This window comes from Athene noctua, chromosome 11 (assembly GCF_965140245.1).
Source record: "Athene noctua chromosome 11, bAthNoc1.hap1.1, whole genome shotgun sequence".
Taxonomy (NCBI): domain Eukaryota; kingdom Metazoa; phylum Chordata; class Aves; order Strigiformes; family Strigidae; genus Athene; species Athene noctua.
Genome location: NC_134047.1, coordinates 25,086,041 through 25,108,054, shown reverse-complemented (window position 1 = coordinate 25,108,054; position 22,014 = coordinate 25,086,041). Strand labels below are relative to the sequence as shown.

General features: G+C 50.6%; 1 protein-coding gene across 5 annotated transcripts in view; it reads left to right on the top strand.

The window, feature by feature from the left end:
- HEPH (hephaestin) overlaps positions 1-22,014 on the top strand; it is a 27,363-nt gene extending 5,349 nt beyond the window's left edge. For 3 of the 5 annotated variants that reach the window (XM_074915526.1, XM_074915524.1, XM_074915525.1), the window contains exons 4-22: positions 1,917-2,161; positions 2,881-3,093; positions 3,665-3,844; positions 4,217-4,471; positions 5,064-5,232; positions 6,420-6,559; positions 8,303-8,434; positions 9,017-9,228; positions 10,820-10,970; positions 11,258-11,470; positions 12,218-12,428; positions 12,656-12,795; positions 13,702-13,833; positions 14,762-14,868; positions 15,622-15,847; positions 16,583-16,722; positions 17,106-17,268; positions 18,385-18,417; positions 19,888-22,013. In XM_074915526.1, coding sequence (XP_074771627.1) covers positions 1,917-2,161; positions 2,881-3,093; positions 3,665-3,844; positions 4,217-4,471; positions 5,064-5,232; positions 6,420-6,559; positions 8,303-8,434; positions 9,017-9,228; positions 10,820-10,970; positions 11,258-11,470; positions 12,218-12,428; positions 12,656-12,795; positions 13,702-13,833; positions 14,762-14,868; positions 15,622-15,847; positions 16,583-16,722; positions 17,106-17,268; positions 18,385-18,417; positions 19,888-20,132 — 3,307 coding nt within the window. In that variant the 3' untranslated portion in view covers positions 20,133-22,013. Of the gene's footprint in view, positions 1-1,916; positions 2,162-2,880; positions 3,094-3,664; positions 3,845-4,216; positions 4,472-5,063; positions 5,233-6,419; positions 6,560-8,302; positions 8,435-9,016; positions 9,229-10,819; positions 10,971-11,257; positions 11,471-12,217; positions 12,429-12,655; positions 12,796-13,701; positions 13,834-14,761; positions 14,869-15,621; positions 15,848-16,582; positions 16,723-17,105; positions 17,269-18,384; positions 18,418-19,887 lie in introns of all 5 variants that reach the window. The other 2 variants (XM_074915527.1, XM_074915528.1) reach the window with 2 other exon arrangements.

Genomic DNA, 22,014 nt, shown 5'->3' with positions numbered 1-22,014 from the left:
CGACGGAACAGATTGTGCAATGCTCTGCCCCGGGGTTTCGTTTTCCTTAGTTCCAGCTGGTGATAGACTTGTGTACCCTGAGGCACAGTGACTTTTCACCTTCATGTGAATGACTTCACAGAGCTGGCTGGGCTTTGTTTAAATGGAATTTCAAGCCTTTGACTTAATTGAGCTTCCTGCCTGAAATTTTAGGGGTTGTTTGAAAAATGTTTTTGTTGCAAAAGTCAATCTGGAAACTGCAATAGTTACTTTGAGTCACTACAAAAATAGGTTTTGGTTTTAGTTTTCAAAACACCCAAACCTTTTTTTGTTGTTTGTTTTGGAGGTTTTTTTGGCATAGCTTTCCTTAGCTTTTTTAAGGCATTTGTGCTTTTTTTCCCTACCCCCTCATTTTCTATGGCAAATAACCTGTGTTTCTCAATCTCAGTTATTTACCCCTCCATAATAAATAACACTTGGGTTTATACATATCTTTCAGAAACAGCACAGCAGGAATAGGAGGGGGTCACAGGTAAACACCAAGGTCTGTCAGTTTAGCATGGAAGAGTCTCTGTTCTCCCTGGAGATGCTGAATAGACTTAAATTAGTTCACAGAAAAGGAACTCCCTCAAAATTCAGGATTAATAAAGATGTTATTGCTGACTCCTGCAGTGATAATGAATGCAGTGGTTTTTGTTTGCTTTCTCTTATAATACATGAAGAGCAGGAAATTAAATTCAGTGCCATTAAGCCTAAAAGCATTTTGAAAACTATTCTGTCACTGCAGACAATTAGCTAATGAGACTTACTTGTAGAATGATTGCAGAAACGAAATTTCTAGCAATAAAAGGATATGATATTGATATGAATGATGGAGGTAGTAAAATGCTTGAAGAATTTTTTTTTGCTGGGAACAAATGGACTGTGTGTGGGGGGGAAAAAAGAGGCAGATCTGTAAAATTAAGTATGAATGGTCTGTAAACTCTTGGCTAATAGTGCCTGCAGGGATGACTTGGCAAAGGGATGAGTCTGAGCACAAGGGCAGTGCTGTTTTGGTCTCAACTGTTCATCTTCTGGCCATACGCAGCAGTTTGCCTGTATTTTGGGGCCACTTATATTACTGCAGGATGATTGATAGGGGATATGGTGGGAGTAACCTCAGCTCGCATTTAGGCCTCTCCCGCTAATACTGGGATGGTGATTCATCTCTTATCTACTAAGAATTGGCCATAAAGAGCAAATATACTCATGAGTTGAACTTCAGTACCTGTATGAGGTTTTAACTCTGGAAGCTGGTTATGTACTGGGTACGTACCTGCCTGCCTTGTCTGCCATCCTACAAGCAGGTAAAAATCTGTTAAGTAGAAAATCATCTTTTAGACTCTAAATTTTGGCCAGAGAGCTCAGGAGATTGTAGGGTTTTTTTCTTCCCCACTTGTGATTTAGCTACGAATACCACCAAGGCGTGGAAGATGAAGGCTGAAGTGGGCATGGAAAGGGCTTTGGTCTTCCCCGTGTCACCCACACGTGACTGTCAGGGCAGCACCAGCCTCCCTGTTCCTCCCTGGCTCTGCCCAGTTCAGGGGCACTTTGTGCCTGTTGGTGAGGGACTGGGGCTGTGGCCAGGTGTGGCACAGGGGGTCCTGGGCTTGCTGAGCTGCTGACGTGCTGATGTCCCTGCGGGTTTTGGGCGCTGGGGGAGCAGAGGGGCCTGACACCACGATGCTGGCTCTCCCATGGGCTGTCCGTCCTGTGTCACGGCAGCTGGGGTGGGCAAGGAGGAGAATCACGGAGGGCTGGGAGCATCCAGGGGTCCCCTGTAACACCAAAGCTTTTGGGCTTGGGGAAGCTGCATGTCATCACTCTGCTGTGTTACCGACCACCTGGTCTGTGTAACACATGACTCATGGTGCCTTTCCTTTTCCTGAATTTAACAGCAGGGCCTCAACATTCCTCCAGCCCGGCAAAGACAGAGTGGGAAGCACGTACAAGAAATCTGTCTATAAGCAATACACGGACTCCACGTACACCACTGAGATCCCCAAACCAGGCTGGCTGGGGTTCCTTGGGCCCATCATCCGCGCAGAAGTGGGGGATACCATTAAAGTACACCTTAAAAATTTTGCTGGTCGACCATATACAATCCATCCTCACGGTGTTTTCTACGAGAAGGACTCTGAAGGTAAATGAGCCGCTGCCATGACTGATTTTTCTGACTGGGAGCTTAGGTGTATGCGCGGAGGAGAGGTGTCTGTAGCGTGACTTGGTGAGCCCAGAGCTGTATTGCTGGGCAGCAGGTGCACTTGGTGCTTCGTCACGTCGCCTGATGTTGGGTTGGCGGGTTCGCTGCTCTGGGAGTAGTTTCCTGATCTGCATTATGGTACACAGCCCAGATTTCCTGGTTTTAGAAGAACCTCTGAAGCTTGCTAGTGGGAGAGTGGTGCAGAAGGGGAAGAGCTGTATTAATTCTTTGAAGTGCTGTAGTGTGAGTCATGAGCGTGCTGAGGCCGAGGGAGCTCACAGGAATGGTGAGGTGCCAGGCCAAGGGGCTGCTCTGTGCTGTGGAGGTTGCTGGAGGCTGCCCGTGGCACCCAGCAGAGCTGGAGGCAAAGGAGCAATAGCCAGAATGGGAATCATCTCTCTGACTCTGCTGACCCCTTACTGGGCAAGCTGCCTTACGGTGGCTCTGTGCTTCAGTTTCTCCCTGAGGGAATGATGATAAAACATTTATTTCAGCCTCGGGATGGTGAGTTGTGCTTTGAAATCTGCTCCCGAGGATATAGGTGTATCTCTGCTGAGGGAGCATGGCACAGTGTAAGGTTATGTGTGTGGATTTAAGGTTATATGTGTGCACATCTCTGCTCTTCTTGAATGGATGCTGTGATTGCTCAATTGTTCCAGGATCCCTGTATCCTGATATGTCCCCCCAGGATCAGAAGAAGGATGATGCTGTTTTCCCAGGAGGGAACTACACCTACACTTGGACTGTCCCTGAAGATCACAGCCCAACTGCTGATGACCCAAACTGCTTGACCTGGATCTACCACTCTCATGTTGATGCACCAAAGGACATTGCATCTGGATTAATCGGGCCGTTACTTACATGCAAAAAAGGTAGAAACTCCAAGAGGAAGCAGCTGAGGGCTGCTGTTTCATACTGTGAAGATTTGGTGGTGACTTGAAGAAGAATAGGATGATGGGGATACTCCCAGCTTCAGGGGAAAGTGCAGCATGACTGGGGAAGATGGTACCTGTGTGGTAGCTGGGCTCTAGCCGTTACCTTGTCTTTATCTCTTGGTGTCTGGGCAGGTGAGCTTCTAGGCCTCTTGATCCCAGAGAGCTCTTTGAATTCATGTTAAAAGCAGGAATCTTGTCCAAGACCTAGTTTGTATATTAGAAAAAATGGGGACTGTTTGATTTCAGCAGGAGTAAGAATGCTGAAGGTGTTGTAGTTCAGCCATGCAGTGGCAGAGCTGCTTGGGAGTGAGAAACACTTTAGCCGGGATATATTAGAAAAGAGTGAGCTTGCTAGAACTCTGCAGTGAGCTGTGCTAGAATGGCAGGGGAAGCATCTGTCTCTAATTTGTGTGGTAGGAGTTACTCTACTATTTGTTGTTTTAATCCCTTGGCTGAAGTCTGCTTTTTTGCATGAGTGAGTATTCATTCACCTTTCCTTTCACCGCAGGAATACTGACTGGCAGGTCTCAGAAACGCCAGGACGTGGACATCGATTTCTTTCTGATGTTCAGTGTGGTGGATGAGAACCTAAGCTGGTACCTGGATGAGAACATAGCGTCCTTCTGCACGGATCCAGGCTCCGTAGACAAAGAAGATGAGGAATTCCAAGAGAGCAACAAAATGCATGGTCAGTGTCACCACTGGCTCTGCCCAGACACTCTGGGGGTGTCTGTGCTGCTGTGTGCCAGGGCGTGGGCAGGGGGAGAAGGCAGGCAGCGAGCTCTGAGGTCATGTGTGACCAACATCACAGGGACAGTGCAACACCCCCAGAAGAAAGAAGGGTTTGATTTAATCTTTGCCTTGAGTGAGTCTTTGAGTTGTTTGGAGATTTTGGAGACACTTTAGGAGTGAGTTGTGGAGCTGGGCTCTCCAGAACAAGAGGAGGGGGATGAGTTCTGGTTAGGTCCATCCCCCAAACGTTGCCTGTACTGGGACCTGCTGGCAGAAGCTCTGAAGGCCCCTTTTCAAATCTCTGATTCTGGCTTGCTTGGTTTTGCAGCTATTAACGGTTATGTGTTTGGGAACCTCCCTGACGTGACCATGTGTGCTGGGGATTACGTTTCATGGCACCTCTTCGGGATGGGCAATGAAATCGATGTTCATACGGCCTACTTCCACGGAGAAACGCTCAGGATTCGAGGCCATAGGACGGATGTGGCCAGCCTCTTCCCAGCCACTTTTGTTACAGCAGACATGGTCCCCAGTAACCCTGGGAGGTGGCTGCTGAGCTGTCAGATCAATGACCACATACAAGGTAAGGCAGAAGCTGGAATTTGACCTGCACTCTGCGGCCTCCCGATTTCCTCCCAGTGTGGGCCCGTGACCTGCAGTGTGGCAGGGGACGGTGCCTTGGGCAGCATTCCCGCTCAAAATGTCCCTAGATGAATGGGGTGATTCCTTGTCTTGTATAAATTGGGGTGAATTGATGATTAATGTGCAGGCCAGGCTTACTGGGGGCACCTTGTACCACTGTGTGATGATCCACATTGATCAGTGCTGAAGACAGTAAGTTTGGTACGGCTGGGGGCTGAGGTGGGGCAGTGCCTTCGGAGCTGCAGTCCCTGCAGGGAGCACATGCTGGGTGCATCCGAGTACAGCAGAAAGCTCCGTCTACTCTCTGTCCATACTTCCACAGCCTCCAGTATCTAAGGTTAGATGCTCTGCTCACTGACACAAAGCCTTCTTGCTCTGGGAACCACCTTATCGCCTTCTCCCAGCCATGTGCCTTTTGGGAGAACAAAGGGAAAAATGGCCAGTTTGTGGCAGGAGGTTGGGATGTTTTCCTTGCCTGCTCAGACTGGCCAAGAGGGCTTAAGCGTGTGTCTCCTCCACCGTGTCTTGGGCAGCGGGTATGGGGGCACTCTACGAGGTCCGGCCCTGTTCTCAGCAAGCACCGGAGTCCGTCCTGGGAGGGAGAGTCCGGAAATACTACATCGCTGCGAAGGAGGTGCAGTGGGACTACGGCCCTTCGGGGCTCGACCAGCGCAGCGGGCACCGGCTGAGCGAGGCAGGCAGGTAAGCGGGAGGCTGGTGGGCAGGACAGGGTTTGGGGGCTCTGGTCTGTGTTGGGGAGGCTGCGAGGGAAAATGTGGGATGTCTTTCTTATCAAAACGCATGCCTGCAGTTCATGTGGAGACAGGTGACCCCAGCTGGAAAGGTAGGCTGCTGTAGCAAGCCTGTGCTGAGGGCAGTGCTCGGTACCACAGGGACGTATGTGGGGACATGCTGAGTTCCACAGCCTGGCCCACAGACACTGGCAGTCCCAGCTTATGTAGGACGTGAGCTGCCACATTTGTTTCTGGGCTCTGTTTCTGCTTGCTGTGCCTGAGCTAGGAACAGACCCGTATATTCAATGAACTACTAAGAAAGCACATCCTGCAGCAGACACGGGGTGGCAGAGCTAGCCTGCTTCCGTGCAGCCTTGCTGCAGCAAGTGATTTCCAGGAAATCAAATGCAGTGGCCTCTGACAGCCTTCATCCCACGTGTCAGATGGTTGTGAGAGCAGCTGGTGAGTGGTTTCCCGTTCAGACTTTGGCTAATTGAAACAAAGACATTCCTCCCCCTCCACTCCCTTCCTTGGGAAGCTGTTGGAGAGGATCTCTCAGATGGAGAAGGAGAAATGCAGAGCAGTTGCTGATGGCTCTGGGTAAATCATTAACTCTCTTGCAGACCTTAGAACTGAAAGCTCTTTAGACCTGTGAACTGGCCTTGTGACTAAGCTGCCTTCTGCACAGCGTGTTAAGCCTGTGTTTGGAGAGGGTGGTGGTGGAGGAAATAGCTCTCTCTTTCTAGCTGTTGTGTGGGGTGTTTTCATTTGGGATTGCAGCTGTCCCCTGGCCTCTGAAGAACAGAGTGTTTTAGCACTGCCTTTCCCTTACAGCACTACAGTTCTGTTTGCTGCCCTCTCTTGCACACTTTGTGTAGAGATGTTGTTCAGACCTGTGCCATCACACCTGGCCGTTCGGCTGGGCGAGGGCTGCCTGCCAGAGGTGCTCCCTGAACACAGCGGGTAGATGAGTCTGTAGGATGAAAAAGCTTCACAGAGACGAGCTGTGGTTGTTCCAGACCAGAGGTGCTGTCCTTGCCTGAAGAGCTGCTTGGTTTGGAGATGCTGCTGGCATTGCAGAGAGGTGTGGGGAGGGAGTGGGAGAACAGCACTGATTTTCATAGAAATTACATGACATTTGCTCTTTGCCTTTAGCACTGCTGAGCAATTCTTCAAGCGTAGCCCCTACCGAATTGGGGGAGTCTATTGGAAGGCAAGGTATGTGGAATACACTGATGAGAGCTTCCGTGAGGAAAAGCAGCAATCGGAAGAAGAGAAACACCTTGGGATACTCGGTAGGAATCACTCAGCAACACAAATCTCTCAGTGTCAGTGGGGACAGTGCTGATGTCAGGAGTACCAGCTGGCCGTGACCATCCTCGTTCCGTGGCGCAGGGAGCGGCACAGGGGGTGTTCCACAGCGGTTATGTCTGAGGGCGAGGGGACAGGCCGAGGGTGTGGAATGTAGAATAGACAGGATCGCTTCTCTGCCAGGACAGTCTTCAGAGGTTAGTAGTAAGGACTGAGGGACACAGGATGATATTTGTAACTAGAGCTAAACTGGTCACAGTAATAGCCCCCAGTTATGTGGTTTTGAGTGAGAATCTTCAAGGCATGCTACAAACCCCACTTTCTCACAGAAATCTTCCTCTCCCGAGGGGGTGCTCTCTCTGTTAGGTAATGGGGAGGGTGGTGAAGAAAGATGAGAGTAGAAAATAGGGGGTCTGCAGTGGCAAAGGGATTGCATGTGAAGGCTGTGATGTCCATGGTAGAAGCATATAGGTGTGGTCTGATTTCCTGCATCACAGTGACTAATGATCTAATGACACCAGAAATTAGCAACAGCAATCCCAGCAGAGGCCAGAAGGAGGGAGCACACGTAGTAAAATACAGACTGGGACAGGGGGAGAGAACAGTAGAGAGAGGCAAGAAAGAAGCATAAGCAGCTGAATAAAAGTTAAATGTTGGAGTTGTGCATAGGAGAGATGCAGTGTAAATGTCAGGAGCTGACAGCATCTTGCTGGACCTTGGAACCAGGGGAAAAAAAAGGGTTAGCACTACCAGCAACAGGCACATTCCTATAGAAAGAGAAGTGACTGAGGGAAAACTCAGATATGACTTTCTGTAAAGAAATTAGTGGTAAACTAAAACCACTGAAAGATTAATTGATGAAAATCCCCAGTCAAATAAAAAGGTGACTCATTTGAACTGGCTCATTAAAGCAGACTTGACGCAGTGGTTGGGATGTCCAGAAGGGGTATGGACTCCGCACCAGGGAGCTGCCAAGTGCCATGTGGTGCAGCGGGGCCAACCTGCGCTGCACGGGCACGTCCTCGCCCTAAAACACAGGAAGCTGTGCGTGGGGACGGCTGGGTGGTGGGCTGTGGGCTCTGTCCCTTCTCTCCGTGGGGCTGTCAGGCTCCCAGCTGTGGGCACCCGGCAGTTCGTCACCCCACAGCTTGCTCCTGCCCCCTCGTGCTTCCCCTGGCAGCGCCTGGCTGTCCAGCCTCGCAGTGGCCTGTCCAGGTCACTGACCATGCAGCAGGTTGCTTGCTTTTTGTTCCGAGTCTGTTGGTTTTATGGCCTCCTTCAGTTGCCCGAGATGTTTGATGATCAATGGGGATGGAGTCTGGGCCATCTAGGAGGGGAGGGGGTGGCTCACAGGGAAGTGGTGGGCTTAGAGCATCTTACACCCCTCTTTCCACACCTGCCCGAGACACACAGGGGGCCTTAAGTAGGTGGGTGAGAGACACAGGCCTTTCCTGAGGGCATTCGGCACTTCAGGCCCTTTTGTTACTCCTTCTGTGAAGGCCTGAAGCCTCTCTGGGTTCTCCTGCAGACCCAAAACGCTTTCAGATAATTCTTGTCACCCCTCTGCTCCCGCTGTCAGGGCTGAAGGGCCTTAGGTGCTGCCAAGGGGCATCCACCTTCCTTCTGCACCTTCTGCTCCCCTCAGCCTGGGTGAAAGGTGGCCCTGGCTTGTCTGGTCATCCAGGAGTTGCTCTGTTGCTGACTTGCTCTCTTTGCTATTTGTGTAGGTCCAGTGATCAAAGCTGAAGTTGGAGACACCATCCTGGTGACGTTTGTTAACAAAGCCTCCTGGCCTTTCAGCATCCAGCCTCACGGAGTGTCCTATGGGAAGGCCTGGGAAGGGATGCGGTACCATGATGGTTTGTGGCTCCTTTTTCTCGAGTAACTCGGTGCTAGTGCTGGGGGTGGATCACCACAGCTCATACCCTCCCTGTGCTGGGAGCTTCTGCAGCCGGGAGGGGCTGGGTGTCCTGCTGGCCGGAGTCACCACGCTCCTCCCAGCCTGCTGGGGCCTCACCCATATTCCTTCCCCTGAGCTGGTGCCCAGGAGGGTGCCAGGGGGAGTACGATTCCAGAGGCGCTCTTTTTCAGATGGCAACTTTAAACCAAAGCTCAGACTGTTTGAGAGCCTGTGAGCAGAGAAACCCAGTGTGCTCCAGCTTAGATAACCACGAGCTTCCAGCGTTCATCTCCCCAGATGCAGCTGGATCCCCTTTACCTCCCATCGCCGTGCCTGTCTGCCGTGGCACGGGGGGGATTCACATGGTGCTGAGAGCAGCTCCCTTCTCGGGTGTGCCCTATAAATGTGCTCACCTCACCCCTCAGAGACACCAGGTGCTCTAGGGACAGGAACGAGCCCAGCCCAGTACGAATGTAGCTGGTGGGAAGATGTACCCGAGTTTGTGCATTTGGGAATAACTGTGCCAATCTCTGGTCTAAAGGTCTGTCCCAGAGCGGGGTTTCTGTGGCGCCACTGCACAACTTCACGTACCGGTGGGCCGTGCCGCAGCAGGTCGGGCCCACGGCCAGCGACCCCCCCTGCCTGACCTGGCTCTACAGCTCGGCAGTGAACCCCAGCAGAGACTCCAGCTCGGGCCTAGTGGGGCCTCTGCTCATCTGCAGGCCGGGCACTCTGGATGACGACAACAAACAGGTGAAAGGGCTTTTCCTGCCATGGTCTGACCAGCTGCTTTGCTTTCTGGTAGAGAAAGGAGGCATCAGCAAAACATTAGGGAACATAATGAAATCAGACGCACAGTGGTGTGAGCCCCGGAGAGCCTGATCAAAGCCGCGAGGCGGGGTAACATCAGGACAGCTGGTGGCCAGGTCTCACGTGGAAAGGGTTGGGCTGGCACTCTGGGCTCTGCCCTTGGGATGGCTTCTGGGCTCTGCTTTAAAACTCACAGACAGACTTGGCTCAACTGTACCTTGGTGTGACTTTATAGGTGGCTTTTGTCCTGAGGCTTGCATATCAGGCTGCTTTCAGAGGCATGGGGAACATTCATTGCAGTCTCAGAAACACTGAAAAGACATTTTCACTTAGAGGTAGTTTGCTTGAGTGGTACAGTGCTTTGAGGTTTGGGTGAGCCTCTTTTATTTTGCAAGATCAATCAGAGCTGACTACAAAAAAGCACGTGAAAATCCATGTCAGGTTTTGTGCTTTTGATGAAAGAGAGGTGAAATCTGAAGAGCGACCAGAACTTCTTGGCGTTTCACTCAGGAATAGTCTGCTCACGGCAATAAGTCTAGGGAAGACAGTAAATGAATATTCTGGGAGGTGCAAGACAGATTAGCGGAGCCCTGTTGTAAATAAGAGTAGGCAGCAGAGACCCAAGCTGCTGCTGTCCTGCCTACCTTGTGGGGTAGCTCAGGGAGCGGCTGGCGAGTCCCAAAACAGCTGCTGTGAGTGAGACTGGTGGCACGATGTGGCTGAAAGAGATCTTCCCCTTACAGAGGGTGGAAATGTGAATCTTGTGAGCAGAGAGCATTGTGAACTTACACTGCCTTGTGTGGGGGAGCTGTGAGGATTGATGGGGTATTTGCAGAGATGGGAAGGGTGTAAACAAAATAGACTTGTTTATAAACGTAGGGCAGGGGAAATCAGCTCGGGCAGCAATTCTGGCTCCACAATCTTAGGCAACCCTTTAATGAACGTGTAATTGGGGAATGTGCATGGCCGGCCACTCCTTGTGCGCCTGCAGGTTGGGAAGCGCTCGGCCCTCCCTGGGGGAGCAACTGGGGAAGCTGGTGTCAGGGTGAGAATCTGGACAGCGCTGGGAGTGTTTTTAGTGGGGCAATGCACCATGCTTTGGAATGCGTTTCTTAGGAGAACCAACATTTTCAAGGATTTGGGGTAATAAAATAATCCCCACTCCAGGCCTGTGGTAGGAGGAAGGAGGGGTGGAATGTAGTCATCAGCCTGTCTTGTGGGCTGGGCTCTGATCTCGGCTCTGATTTGGACAGACAGTGAAACCTATGCCTGAACGTGGGGATGGTGGGGGAAGGAGGCAATGACTTCATATCCTTGCCTGAATTTTGTCATTTTACTCAAGTGAAATATCATGGAAAATCCACAAGTGGTGCCTCTCTTGAAACAAAAGAGGAACATTCAACATGAGTAAAGGGACAGAGCTCTGGCCCATAATGAGCCAGGTTTTGAGGTAAAGGGGAACACGAGAGCCAGGCAAAACAGCTTTAACTGTAATGATAATTTTAAAAATTAACAGCCATCATTGTCATTGTAGAAAGGGATCGACAAAGAATTTTACCTTCTCTTCAGCGTCTTTGACGAGAACCTCAGCTGGTATTTAAACGCAAACATAAAGTACTATTTGAGGATGGAAGAGACTTCTGTGAAAAAGGATGATGGCTTTGAGGAATCAAACAGGATGCATGGTAGGGCCTGATGCTGCTCTGCATGCAGGAGGAATGAACCTGCGAGACGTGGGGCGGTGCTGCCCCCGAGACTGGGCTGGGACCTGGGGGGCCTGTGGGTTGTGTTGGTCGAGTCAAGTGAGGCAGCGGGTGGGATGTGGGACGAGAAGCTTTCAGGAGCTGCTCAGGGCTGAATTACAAGTGAGTTATGCTTCCTCAGTCAGGCCTGCCCTGGCAGGTTCTGTGCGCAAAATGAATCTCTGGACTGGGGTCTACTTGCAGAGAATTAATTGTTTTCTCCTTTGCAGCCATCAATGGGTTTATGTTTGGTAACTTGCCTGGGCTGACTGTGTGTGAAGGAGACAATGTGTCCTGGCACCTCCTGGGCTTGGGCAGTGAAGCAGATGTACATGGAGCTGTGTTTCAGGGAAACACCCTGCAGATGAACGGGATGCGGAGAGATTCAACCAGTCTTTTCCCCCATACGTTTGCCACTGCCTTCATGCAGCCTGATAACAGCGGTAAGTGCCTGCACGTCTGGCCTGACAGCAGGAAATGTCTCCCATTGTAGTCTTTGCTCCCGTGGCTGATTCTTTAGCACAGTGTAAGCTCTTACAGGGTGAGCTGTGCTCTAGATCCTTTTTGGTCCCATCTGTCATTGCACCTGATTCTGGAGAGATGAGCTCATCCCATACTGTCCCAGACTGATTCTGTAGGCTCCCACTTGCCATTAAATATTTGCAGTAACAGCCCTGATGGACATTGCTGCCTGTGACCCGTGGGATCGTGCACACACGTCTTTCAGAACAGAGTAGCAGACAGTTGCCAGAGCTTAACCCCTCTGCCCATGGCTTGCTGAGATTCATGTTTATGGCAGCCCCCACTCCTCCAGTTTGCAGGTGGGCACACAGCACCGTTTCACCCACATGGTGCGATGGCCACCTCCCCTTCAGTGTTCCCTAGACTCCCTGCTCACCTGGTGTCTCAGCAGTGCTAGCCGTTATGCCACTGTGTTGGTTTCTTCACATCTAATAAGCTGGTTATTGCATGAAAAAGCCCTGTGAAATAATTTTAGTGTAGGACTTTGTGGTGTCACTCCTGCTTGGTTTCTCTAACAACCCCCTTTGATCTCGGCCTGTGGCTACCAAACACACAGCCAGACACACACAGCTCACCTACCAATGGCAGCCACACAAACCCTGCGTGGGAAGCAGCTGCTTCCTGGGACCTTTAAAAGCTGATTTCCTTGTTGGTGCTGCCTCCCTCAGGGATTTTTGAGATCTACTGCCAGACGAGCAATCACTATCAGGCTGGGATGAGGGAACGCTACTTCGTTTCCAAGTGTGGAAAAAGGGCTCCTGCTGCTGCCCGGCGGTACAGAGGGGTGCGGACCTACTACCTCATGGCGGAGGAGGTGCTGTGGGACTACGTGCCTGACCGAAGCTGGGAGAGGGAACGGCACAACCACTCTGCGGAGAGGTAGAGCCCTTCTTCTGGGGAAGCCTCTGGCAGAGTTTCTTAGTAGACCTTGGCGAAGGCTGTTGGGTGTCTTGATGTGGCTGCGGTGGGAGCTGCGGCCCCGCCTCGCTGTGCCCACCTTGGCAGCCAAATGGGGGACCTGTTCAGCTAGTGAACCCCTTGCCACCAGCTAGCTGCTCATCCCTGTGGGCTGTTGTGTATCTCAGCACTCCTTCTGCATTTCTCAGCTACGCCGATGTATTTTTGAGCAACGAGGGTGGACTGCTCGGCTCCAGGTACAAGAAGGCGGTGTACAGGGAGTACAGCGATGGGACTTTCCAGACCCCCAGGGCCAGGACCGACAGGGACGAGCACCTGGGGATACTGGGTAAGGCCACGTGCAGAGGGTATGTGTTCCATGCACACAGCAACGAGGCTTGCCCCTAGAGCTGCAGTGGTGAAGGGCTGTGGTCTGAAGGTCTCCTGGACATTTAGGTGTCTGCTGTGTATGCAAGTGAGGAAAAATCCAGTCTGTCTCTTACCCTGGTCAGCCAGCTTTGGAGAAAGAGGGTCCTGAACACAGCTCCTGGTGGAGGACATCGGGTTCTCCTGCCTGCCTTTGTGCCAGCTTTCTTTCATGTTTCAGGCAAAGCATTTTTCGCACCTGCATTTCTCTGACTAGAACAGAAATAAGTGCTGACTTCTAGAGAGCAGTCTGAGAGATGGAGGTGAAAATCTGTGGCTGTGAGAAATGCTTTTGGGACAGAAGCAGGCAGGCCTTGGGCATGGAAGAGCATGTTAGTGACTGATGAAGGCTGAAGAGACACAGCTCTGTGCTATGAACCCAGGACTGTGAGTGATGTCAGAGCTGCAAGGCTGGGGCAGTATGTGCTCTTCAGAATAGGCTGCAGCTCTCCTCTGTGACACTGGCAAAATTGAATATTACCATATTTTCTGAAACCAGCAGCAAGGCATGATCAAGACATGGTGAAATTCAGTATAGCACTATGTAGAAATCAAGCCTTGGTTGTACTGGGCACAGTTAAAATGCGTAACAACCTTCGTTTCCCCCATTGTGAAACTCACAGTCTGGTTTTCTAACGCTGACTTGAATTGGGACCGACCTCCAATTCTCTTTTTGGGAGGTAGAGATAAGTAGAGAAGAGGGAGGGGAACATCATAAATATTATAAGGGAATGTCTGGGGAGAAGATGGTGAGACAGAGGTGGGAATATCCTCAGGAGATACATTGACAGTTTTTGCCGGTCTCAGAGTACGTTCTTCCCATCTCAAGGTCCTTTTCTATGGGCAGAAGTGGGAGATATTCTCAACATCGTGTTTAAGAACAACGCCACCCGGCCCTACTCCGTTCACGCGCATGGGGTGCTGGAGAGGGGGACGGGACAGCCGCAAGTGGCAAACCCTGGTAAGTCGCTGTGCTCTCCGGCCTGTGGGCTTACAGGGCTGATCTTGGCCTACAGCTAGGCTGGCTTCCTTAAGTAGGCTTCCATGTGCTTGTTTCCTTGTGCTAGAGAATTGGAGCTGAACGGTAGCTGGTCTTTGGGGTTTACCGCAGCCTCGGTGGCATCGCTTTTGTGGGGATGGGAGCCCTGGGAGTTCGTGTTCTGTCTGACTTCTGGAGTCAGCAGAGCACAAACTTCCCTGTGTGCAGCCTCTTCCCCCCTGCTGAGCGTGGCCTGTCTGTAGGAAGGAGAAGATCGATGACAGTTTGCAGCTCAGTCCTCGGAAGCCCTGGGCTGATGGCCCATGGTGGGGGAAGCCTGCCCCTCTTTGGAACCTACACTTTTTGGGATAGGCACCATGGTATGAAATAGGAGAAATGCAAATTGCTTGCCAGGACACTGACTGAAATCACCCATTTGGTTCATAGTCCAGATGCCAATTTGTTTAATTTTTGGTCCCCTTCAACTTGCACAGGCTGTCTAAGCAACAGGTTTTCAGTTGGGCCCTGTCTTTCTGAAATGTATTGCTAACATGTGAAATAGTAATTTTAAAAATCAATTTGGATGAGCATCATAAATACACTTCAAAGAGATGAAAGATCATCTCAAGCTCCATCTGTACTGAAGAGAGGTGGGATTTCCTCGGCTAGGTCCAGGCTGAAAGGCAGCAGATAAAGCAGAGCTGTGCTGGTAGCAGTGTGCACATGTTGTGTCCCCTCTGCCTTGCTTGTGAGAGGGAGCTTCTATCCTGCTTTTCAGTGTTTGGGGAAGGAACGTGCAGTGTCCAACAAAATGAGAAAATTTGCGCTTTGGAGACAGGATCTCCATTTTCTGTGCTGCTCGCGTGCGGGTGCCTCCCGCTGGCATTAACGGCGCTTCTCTGCCGCCCAGGAGACATCGTGACCTACCGGTGGGAAGTTCCCGAGAGATCTGGTCCAGGACCAAATGACTCAGCCTGTGTTCCTTGGATCTACTACTCCACAGTGGACCCCGTAAAGGTGAAATAGAAGTTAGAACCAGAAGAGCCCGGTTAGACCAGTTTTTTACCGCCTCTAGCAAACAACATGGGCTGGATACAGTTTAGAGATTGGCCCAGCTGGGAGGTGGAACCACCACCTGGTGACATGTCCATCAGCCTCCTGGGAGAGGAAATCCTCCAGATTTGTCCTGATGTTTGTCCTTTATTTTTTTCTTAGCACAAACCTTCATAAAACAGCTCTTCTGTCGTCTTGGCACTAACCTTCCTTCAGTTATTTGCAGGATATGTGAACATCTCTCAGTAAGTCACAGTTTCTATTAGTAACAGCCATGGGGCTAATCAAGAAAGACAGAAATTGTCCAAAATTAGGCCCTGTGGATAAAGCAGGAAGATTTTGAGCACTTTTAGGATCAATTGTCATGGCACTGATTTCACAGAGAAACAACCCAGATGACCCTGCAGTAAACAATCACATTCAACCCAGAGATCATTACCTCTTTATCTCAAGTCGCAGATGTTTTTGCAGCCACAAAGTGGAGAATATTTTGATATCATTCATATTTATGACTTTTGGATTTGCATTCATAAGAGCATGTCTAGTCTCTGTTCGTGTGCTTTGGTAGCTGATTTTCACCAGTGAGAGTACTTAAACGGTAGAACTGTTTGTTTTAAGTGGGGTGATGCAGGGAATAGAAGATATGGTTGCTGCAAGGCAGAGAACTGCGTATAAAAGATCCTTGTCTCAGAGGTTTTTCTCCTTCGTTCTGATCAGGATGTGTACAGCGGTCTGGTCGGGCCCCTGAAGATCTGCCGGAGAGGGGCACTGCAATCTGACGGGGTCAGGAAGGATGTGAAGAGGGAGTTTGCTCTACTGTTCCTGGTTTTTGATGAAAATCAGTCCTGGTACTTGGGGGAGAATGTGGAACGTTACAGCAAGGGAAATCACAAGGAAATCAACCTGCTGGATGACAAATTTGTGGAAAGCAACAAAATGCACGGTAATGTCTGTTAGGCACCGCAGCACCTGTTACTACCTGCGCACAGTTAGTGCTGACTCTGTGGCCCCTGTAAGTAGTCAGACACCCAAAAACCAAGAGCCTGGCTCCTGGTGAATGCCTTCATCCTCTTCTGTTGGTGGCACAAAGACAATTAAACTGTCTGTTGTTCTCAGTATTGCAGCACACACATGCACAGATCTCTGGCCTACGATGAAGGCTAATTGTTGCGGCTGTCCCTGTCAGGCGGAATGGCAAGATGTGGGCCAGAGAGGTTAATGTCTGATGTGTCTGAGCGACTCGGGACAGGAAATAAAATCAAATGTGAAATGAACACGTCAGACTAATTTCATCCTGTTCATCTCGGGACCATGAGGATGTGTAAGATTTCAGACTGATCGACCAAGCTAGGTGGCTGCGATACATGGCTCAGTTGGTTTAGCTGATCACCAGAAAGCTATTTCTTACCATGTTCTGCTAAATTAACATGGTATTTATGGTTATGTTATATCTGGATCTATCTAAAGTATTCTCAGCAAAACCAGTCCCTTGGCAGTTGTGGAGATGATAGGGAAGATTTGCGTTCTGTGTACTGTCATTACTGCTGGCTTTGTACAGGTGATTTAACCTTGTAGAGGTCTAACTTGCCCTGTGTGTTCTTCCTCCGAGATGGTTCAGCATCTTTACCATTTCAATAACAGCCTTTCCTGCTCTCTCTGGTTGTTGTTTACGGCACAGCAATCAATGGGAGGCTCTATGCGAACTTGCCTGGGCTGACCATGTTCCAGGGAGAGTGGGTGAACTGGTACCTGCTGGGAATGGGTCAGGAGGTTGACGTCCACACAGTCCATTTTCATGCTGAGACCTTCATCTACAAGGTAAGAACATCCTGCTTGATGATAATGCAGAGACTGGCCACTGATAGCATCACTTTTGCTTGACTCAGATGGACTTGAACTTCTTGAATGACTTCACAGCAACATCACCCAATGGGGAAAGGGATGTGGTTTTACACATCCAAATCTGACTCTCTGGGCCTCTGTATTGTGCTGACGTGTCCAGCTTAACCCTTTTTAGGATCAGGTATTACCAGATTGTGTTTGCTTTCCCGCCTACAGCCCTGGAGCTGCTCTTTGAAATCTTTTTTTTGAGCTTTTAAAAACTGTAGCAGCACTGAGTGATCTCCAGTGACACTGAGAGAATTTTCTTTCTGAGAAGATGCAGAGAACTGCTTGCTAATGGCCTCCCTTCCCTTTGGCAGAATGGCAAAAGCTACAGAGCAGATGTTGTGGATCTGTTCCCTGGGACCTTTGAAATGGTGGAGATGTTGGTTGGGAACCCTGGGACGTGGCTGCTTCACTGTCACGTGTCTGATCACATTCACGCTGGCATGGAGATACTCTTCACAGTCTTGCCCAGACCAGGTAGGGAGCTACTGCTAATGGTGACTATAAAACATCCAACAGCACTCTGCTACTGCTGCTAAATTCTGAGGGTTTGCATCACACTTGCAACTCTTTTATATACCACAGAAAGCCAGTTAATTGAGCAGATTATTACTTAAGTGCTATTAATTTCAGATGTTCCCTTTGAATATGGTGATGCCTGCAACGGGAATTAATAATAAATTGGTTTCTGGGGTTTAAGTTGCCGACATTATTATCATGAGTTTTATTTTAGCTGGTGTCTGAGAAGCAATGTTCAGCCATCAGCTCGTAATTGTCCTTACTAAGAATACACCCGTAATCTAAATGCACATCCCAAGGCTTCTCATCTCACCAGGGCACACTGGCGGGTGCTCAGAGGGAGTGGTGCTGCCCGGGGCTGGGCTGCGATGGAGTTCCTTCCCTTCCCAGGAGCCCCCAGGGTGCTGGGTGTTGGATCTGTTGCCAGAGCAGAGCTGTGGGTGAGCGGCGCTTGCGCAGCGTCGGGGGCTCTGCTGCTCACGCTGGGGCTTGGGGTGGGGACACAGCGGGGAGTGACCCGAGCTGACCAGGGCTGGTCCGTGCCACATAATGTCACACCCAGCAACAGAAATGGGGGCAGTGGGGGAGTTTATCCAGCATAGCCAGTGCTCGGGGACTGGCTGGGTATCCGTCTGCTGCTGGTGAGTGATTGCTTTTGCATCACTCGGGGTTCTTTGGTTTAGGATTTTTTTTTCCCCCTTTACTTATTAAATTGTCTTTACCTTGACCCACAAGTATTTTCTCTTTTTTTTTCCTGCTTTTGCCCTCCCACATCCCACTGGGGAGCGAGCAAATGGCTCTGCCAGCCAGGGTCAGCCCCCCCACTCTCAGGGGCTTTGAGTCTGGTTTTCTTTCAAGGGTTGTGTGGCAGGAGCAGGTCTGCTTTGGGAGCAGGTGATACAGAAACACTCTTGGTGTGATGTGGAGTGAGAAAACATTGACAGGAGCAAAGAAAACCTGCAACCCTGTAAATCCACACTGCCTCTGGCTCTGATCCTCGCCAGCCGTGTGCCGTGTTCTGGACTCTCCCTGTTGGGCCCAGCACTCTCTCACCTTCCTCTTGTTTCCTTTCAGAGCCAGTGCTTGAAGTTCTAAACTACAGTGCAGGTACGGTGTATGTCACTGCTAAATGCTGCCTCTGGGTGAGGCAGGGGAGGGCGGTCTCTGATCAGGGGAGGTTTAGGTCCGTATGAGGAGAAGGCAGGAGCAGGGGTGCCCCTTGCAGCCATTCCTCTCTCAGGCTGGCCAGGCTGTTAGTCTGAGGCCTGGCTGCCCATGGGTAACGGGGAGGTTTGTGTTTATCTGTCCTCCAAATGTCTGTGCTCTGATGATAAAAGTTTGGCTTGTTAGGCTTGTTGGACCGTGTTAGGTGAAAAAGTTTAGTGGCCTCATATCCTGTTGTAGTTGCTGTGTGCGGATTCATCTTCAGAGGAGAGTGCAGGCTGAGAAACTGGCGGAGATTCAAAGGGGTTTAGAGGAGGTGTGGCAAAGGACTGAAAGGGATAAGAGAAATCAAGGGGCACCTTAGATTAATTGTCCTCCCTTCTTGGATTGTCAATGACCTTGTGGTTTAGGGAACTTTCATCCTCACCACTACTAGCTGAAGGGACCGAGTCAGCGTGCAAACCAGTACCTCTGCCTTCTGATCTGCTCTTCCCCCAAGAGCCCGAGCACATGCCCTGGGTCCTTCAGGCATTTTAAAGAACAGATGTGAGAAGGCGTTTGGCTGAGCAGCAGCGGGGGGAAGGGGAGTAGTAGATAAGATCACTTTAACATTTTCTGGGGTAAAAGTTTAAATAGTTTATGGGGCTGAATAGATTTCCCTGATTTTTCATCTTTCTCCACAACTCCATTTCTCAGCTGCTGTGAATAAATCCAGCTGGGCTGATCTCAGAGCCAGCTCAGACCAGCTGAAAACAAAGCCATCTACCTACCACGCTTCAGTCTTTCTCTACAGATATCTCAGTCATTTCCTTCCCAACAATGTTTTCCTCACTCAAAATGGGTTTAAAGGAGTAGGAAATGTGTCAGAGCAGTAGTGACAATATTAAATAACTCAGTTTATACCATACTCAGGCGTCAGCCTCACCAGGCAAAAGCCTTGATCAGCAGTTGTTACCTGTGCAAAGAGCCACTTTTCTCAAAAGGTCGCTGGTGCCACTGCATGGAAGCACAAGAGAGCTGAGGATCTGAAGTGCCTGGCCCCAGCACCAGGCTGGGCGGTGGTGGCTGGGCAGCAGCCGAGTGCCTGGGAGGGGAACATGCAGCAGCCCTGCTCCGGCCCCGCGGTCTCATCCCCGTTCTCTGTCCCCGTGCAGCCCCTGGTCCCCCCCCAGTGAGGGGCACAGCAGTGGTTAGAGGAGGGGGCTGAAGAGCTGTGGGACGGTGGTGGGGTCCTGGTGTGAGTTTCTGTGTGACCTCAGGGATGTGAGACTCCGTTAGAGCGACAGCAACTGGGTGTCCCTTGACTTGCTTTGATTGCGTTGGGTCTTCTACTCCTTTTTTTGTACTTCCTGGAGCCTTTCGATTGTGGTATTTCTGGGTCTCACTGGAACTATCTTTTTGTTTGTGTCCCAGAGTTGCCACCTGAGGATAAGGACGAGTCCCAGAAGATCACGCTTTTTGGAGCAAAGTTGGCTCAAGGGCAGATAGAGGCCACAGTCATCGCTCTGGCCATCGTGGGAATGGTGCTTTTCCTGGTTGCCTGCTCCCTCCTGGCAGTGGTCATCTATCTCGAGAGACAGAAGAGGCTGAGGCGCAATCGGAGATCCATCCTGGATGATGGATTCAAACTCATGTCGCAAAAGAATCCGGGGCTATAAGAGCCATGTACGAGCTCTGAGCTGTGTGCTTGGAGCAGAGGCTGGATCCTTGTCCACAGCAAAGATTTTGGGGCATCATTTCAGTCGTACACTGTACTTCTAGAAGCTGAGGAGGGAAAGCTGGAGCACTGACCTCTTCATCTGTCCTCCTCAGCACTCTGTAAGGGAAAAGGTCTGTCCAGGAAGGATCTGAGGACCCTTTGAACTGACTGAAGGCAAGAAACAAGAGCAAAAAGGTCCTTCTAAAATACTTCTCTTCCCCAAGGAAGAGGGGAGACATTTCCCCTGTTCTCTTCTCTCCAGAACAACTCCACTTGGTCTTTCTCAGCAGGCTAGCTTAGGCCAGATTCCAGTCTTGCTGCTTTGCCAGAGCTGAGCCGGGAATTGTGTCCCAAGAAACTGTGAGCCTTTGAAGTAATTAATCTTCAGGGGGAAGCCAATATTTTCATTTTTGTGAATCAATTAAGAATACAGAAGATAAAATGTTAATTTGGATTTTTGTTTCTTGATACATCATTCAACAGATGCAAGCTCAGGGCAGTCCCTGTCACGGCGTGAGAGCTCTGTGAGGGGCCATGGCAACCTCCGTGGTCACCACCAGCCCTGCTGTGACACGTCCTGCTGCTCCTGGCACCCGAGGCAGTGCGCTTTGATACGGGGCATCCCATGCCTTGTGCTGGGAGGAGAAGCTTCTCCAGGTACTGCGTTGGGGTCTCCTGAACCCTCTGCAGCTCACAGGGAGAGGTGCTGGGTGCTGGGGGGAGCCTGCTTGGAGCCAGGAGGGACATGGTGCCTGTGGGTGCCTGCTGTCCCCGCTACAGCTGCCTGCAGGAGCCGAGCTGGGGGGTCGGTGAGACTAACCTCAGAGCTCTGTAGCCATCCCACAGGCTGTGGTAGCCACCCTCCAGTGGCAGCTGTGCCCACACGTGTTGCAGCTGTGTTGCCCCATGTGTCAAGTACCAAGCAGTTCCCTATAAAACATGCATCTTCCTGGCTCACCTGCTGAATCCTCACCACTTAAATGGGTGCAGGTTAATGATTACATATTTCTGTCCCTGGTTTTAAATTGGAAAGGCTGTAAAATAAATCCTTTCTGGGTGGCTTTCAGAGGCAATTAGTGCAGAGGCAGCTAAATGGCTGTAATGACAAGGAACTGCTGCAGGCTGTGTAGGTACAACAGCACCATTTTATTCAGAACAATAGTTATAACGTACTTAATCATGCTCAATTCATATTGGTCCCTGCATGTTTCCAGCTGCCCTTTCCTTTGGCCATGGGCACAAAGCTCATTACTTTCCTCTCATTACCCTTCATTAAGCCCGGTGAGGAGCTGGAGGGCTGTTGAGTGCTCTGAACATGGGTGCTCTGCTTGTTGTCAACCCTGGTTCAGCTGCTGCTGCAGCCAGAGGTTTACAAGCCCACCAGTCCTGGGTGAATTGTAGAACCCATGTTGTCAGAAGTAAGAACCAAGCAGGAAACCTTTGTTTTTATTTTTCCCCCTGGCTCATGAAAAAACCAGATTAAACGTATTCTCAGCCCACACTGCAGTGAAGGAGTTATTGTGAAGGTATTTACTTTCTTCAAGAAAGCAGAAAGCGGGCAGTCGCCCGCCCTTCAGTCCCGCAGGCGGTGGCCAGGGCACACGGCTGGGGAGCAGCAGCCCTGGGTTTCAGCGCAGGGCTGGAGTGGGGCCTCCAGATCTGCACATATTCCAGGAACAGCAGGCTGCCAAAATTCCTCCAGCATCATGGTTTTTTGGGCCAAGTGGAGCATCAGTGGCAGAGGTCTCCTCCAGCCTTGGTAGCTGAGACACTCGAGCCTGCAGCTGAGTGGCTCTTTTGGAGAGGTCTGTGTCTTCTGATAAGCAATTCCACCCCGGCTG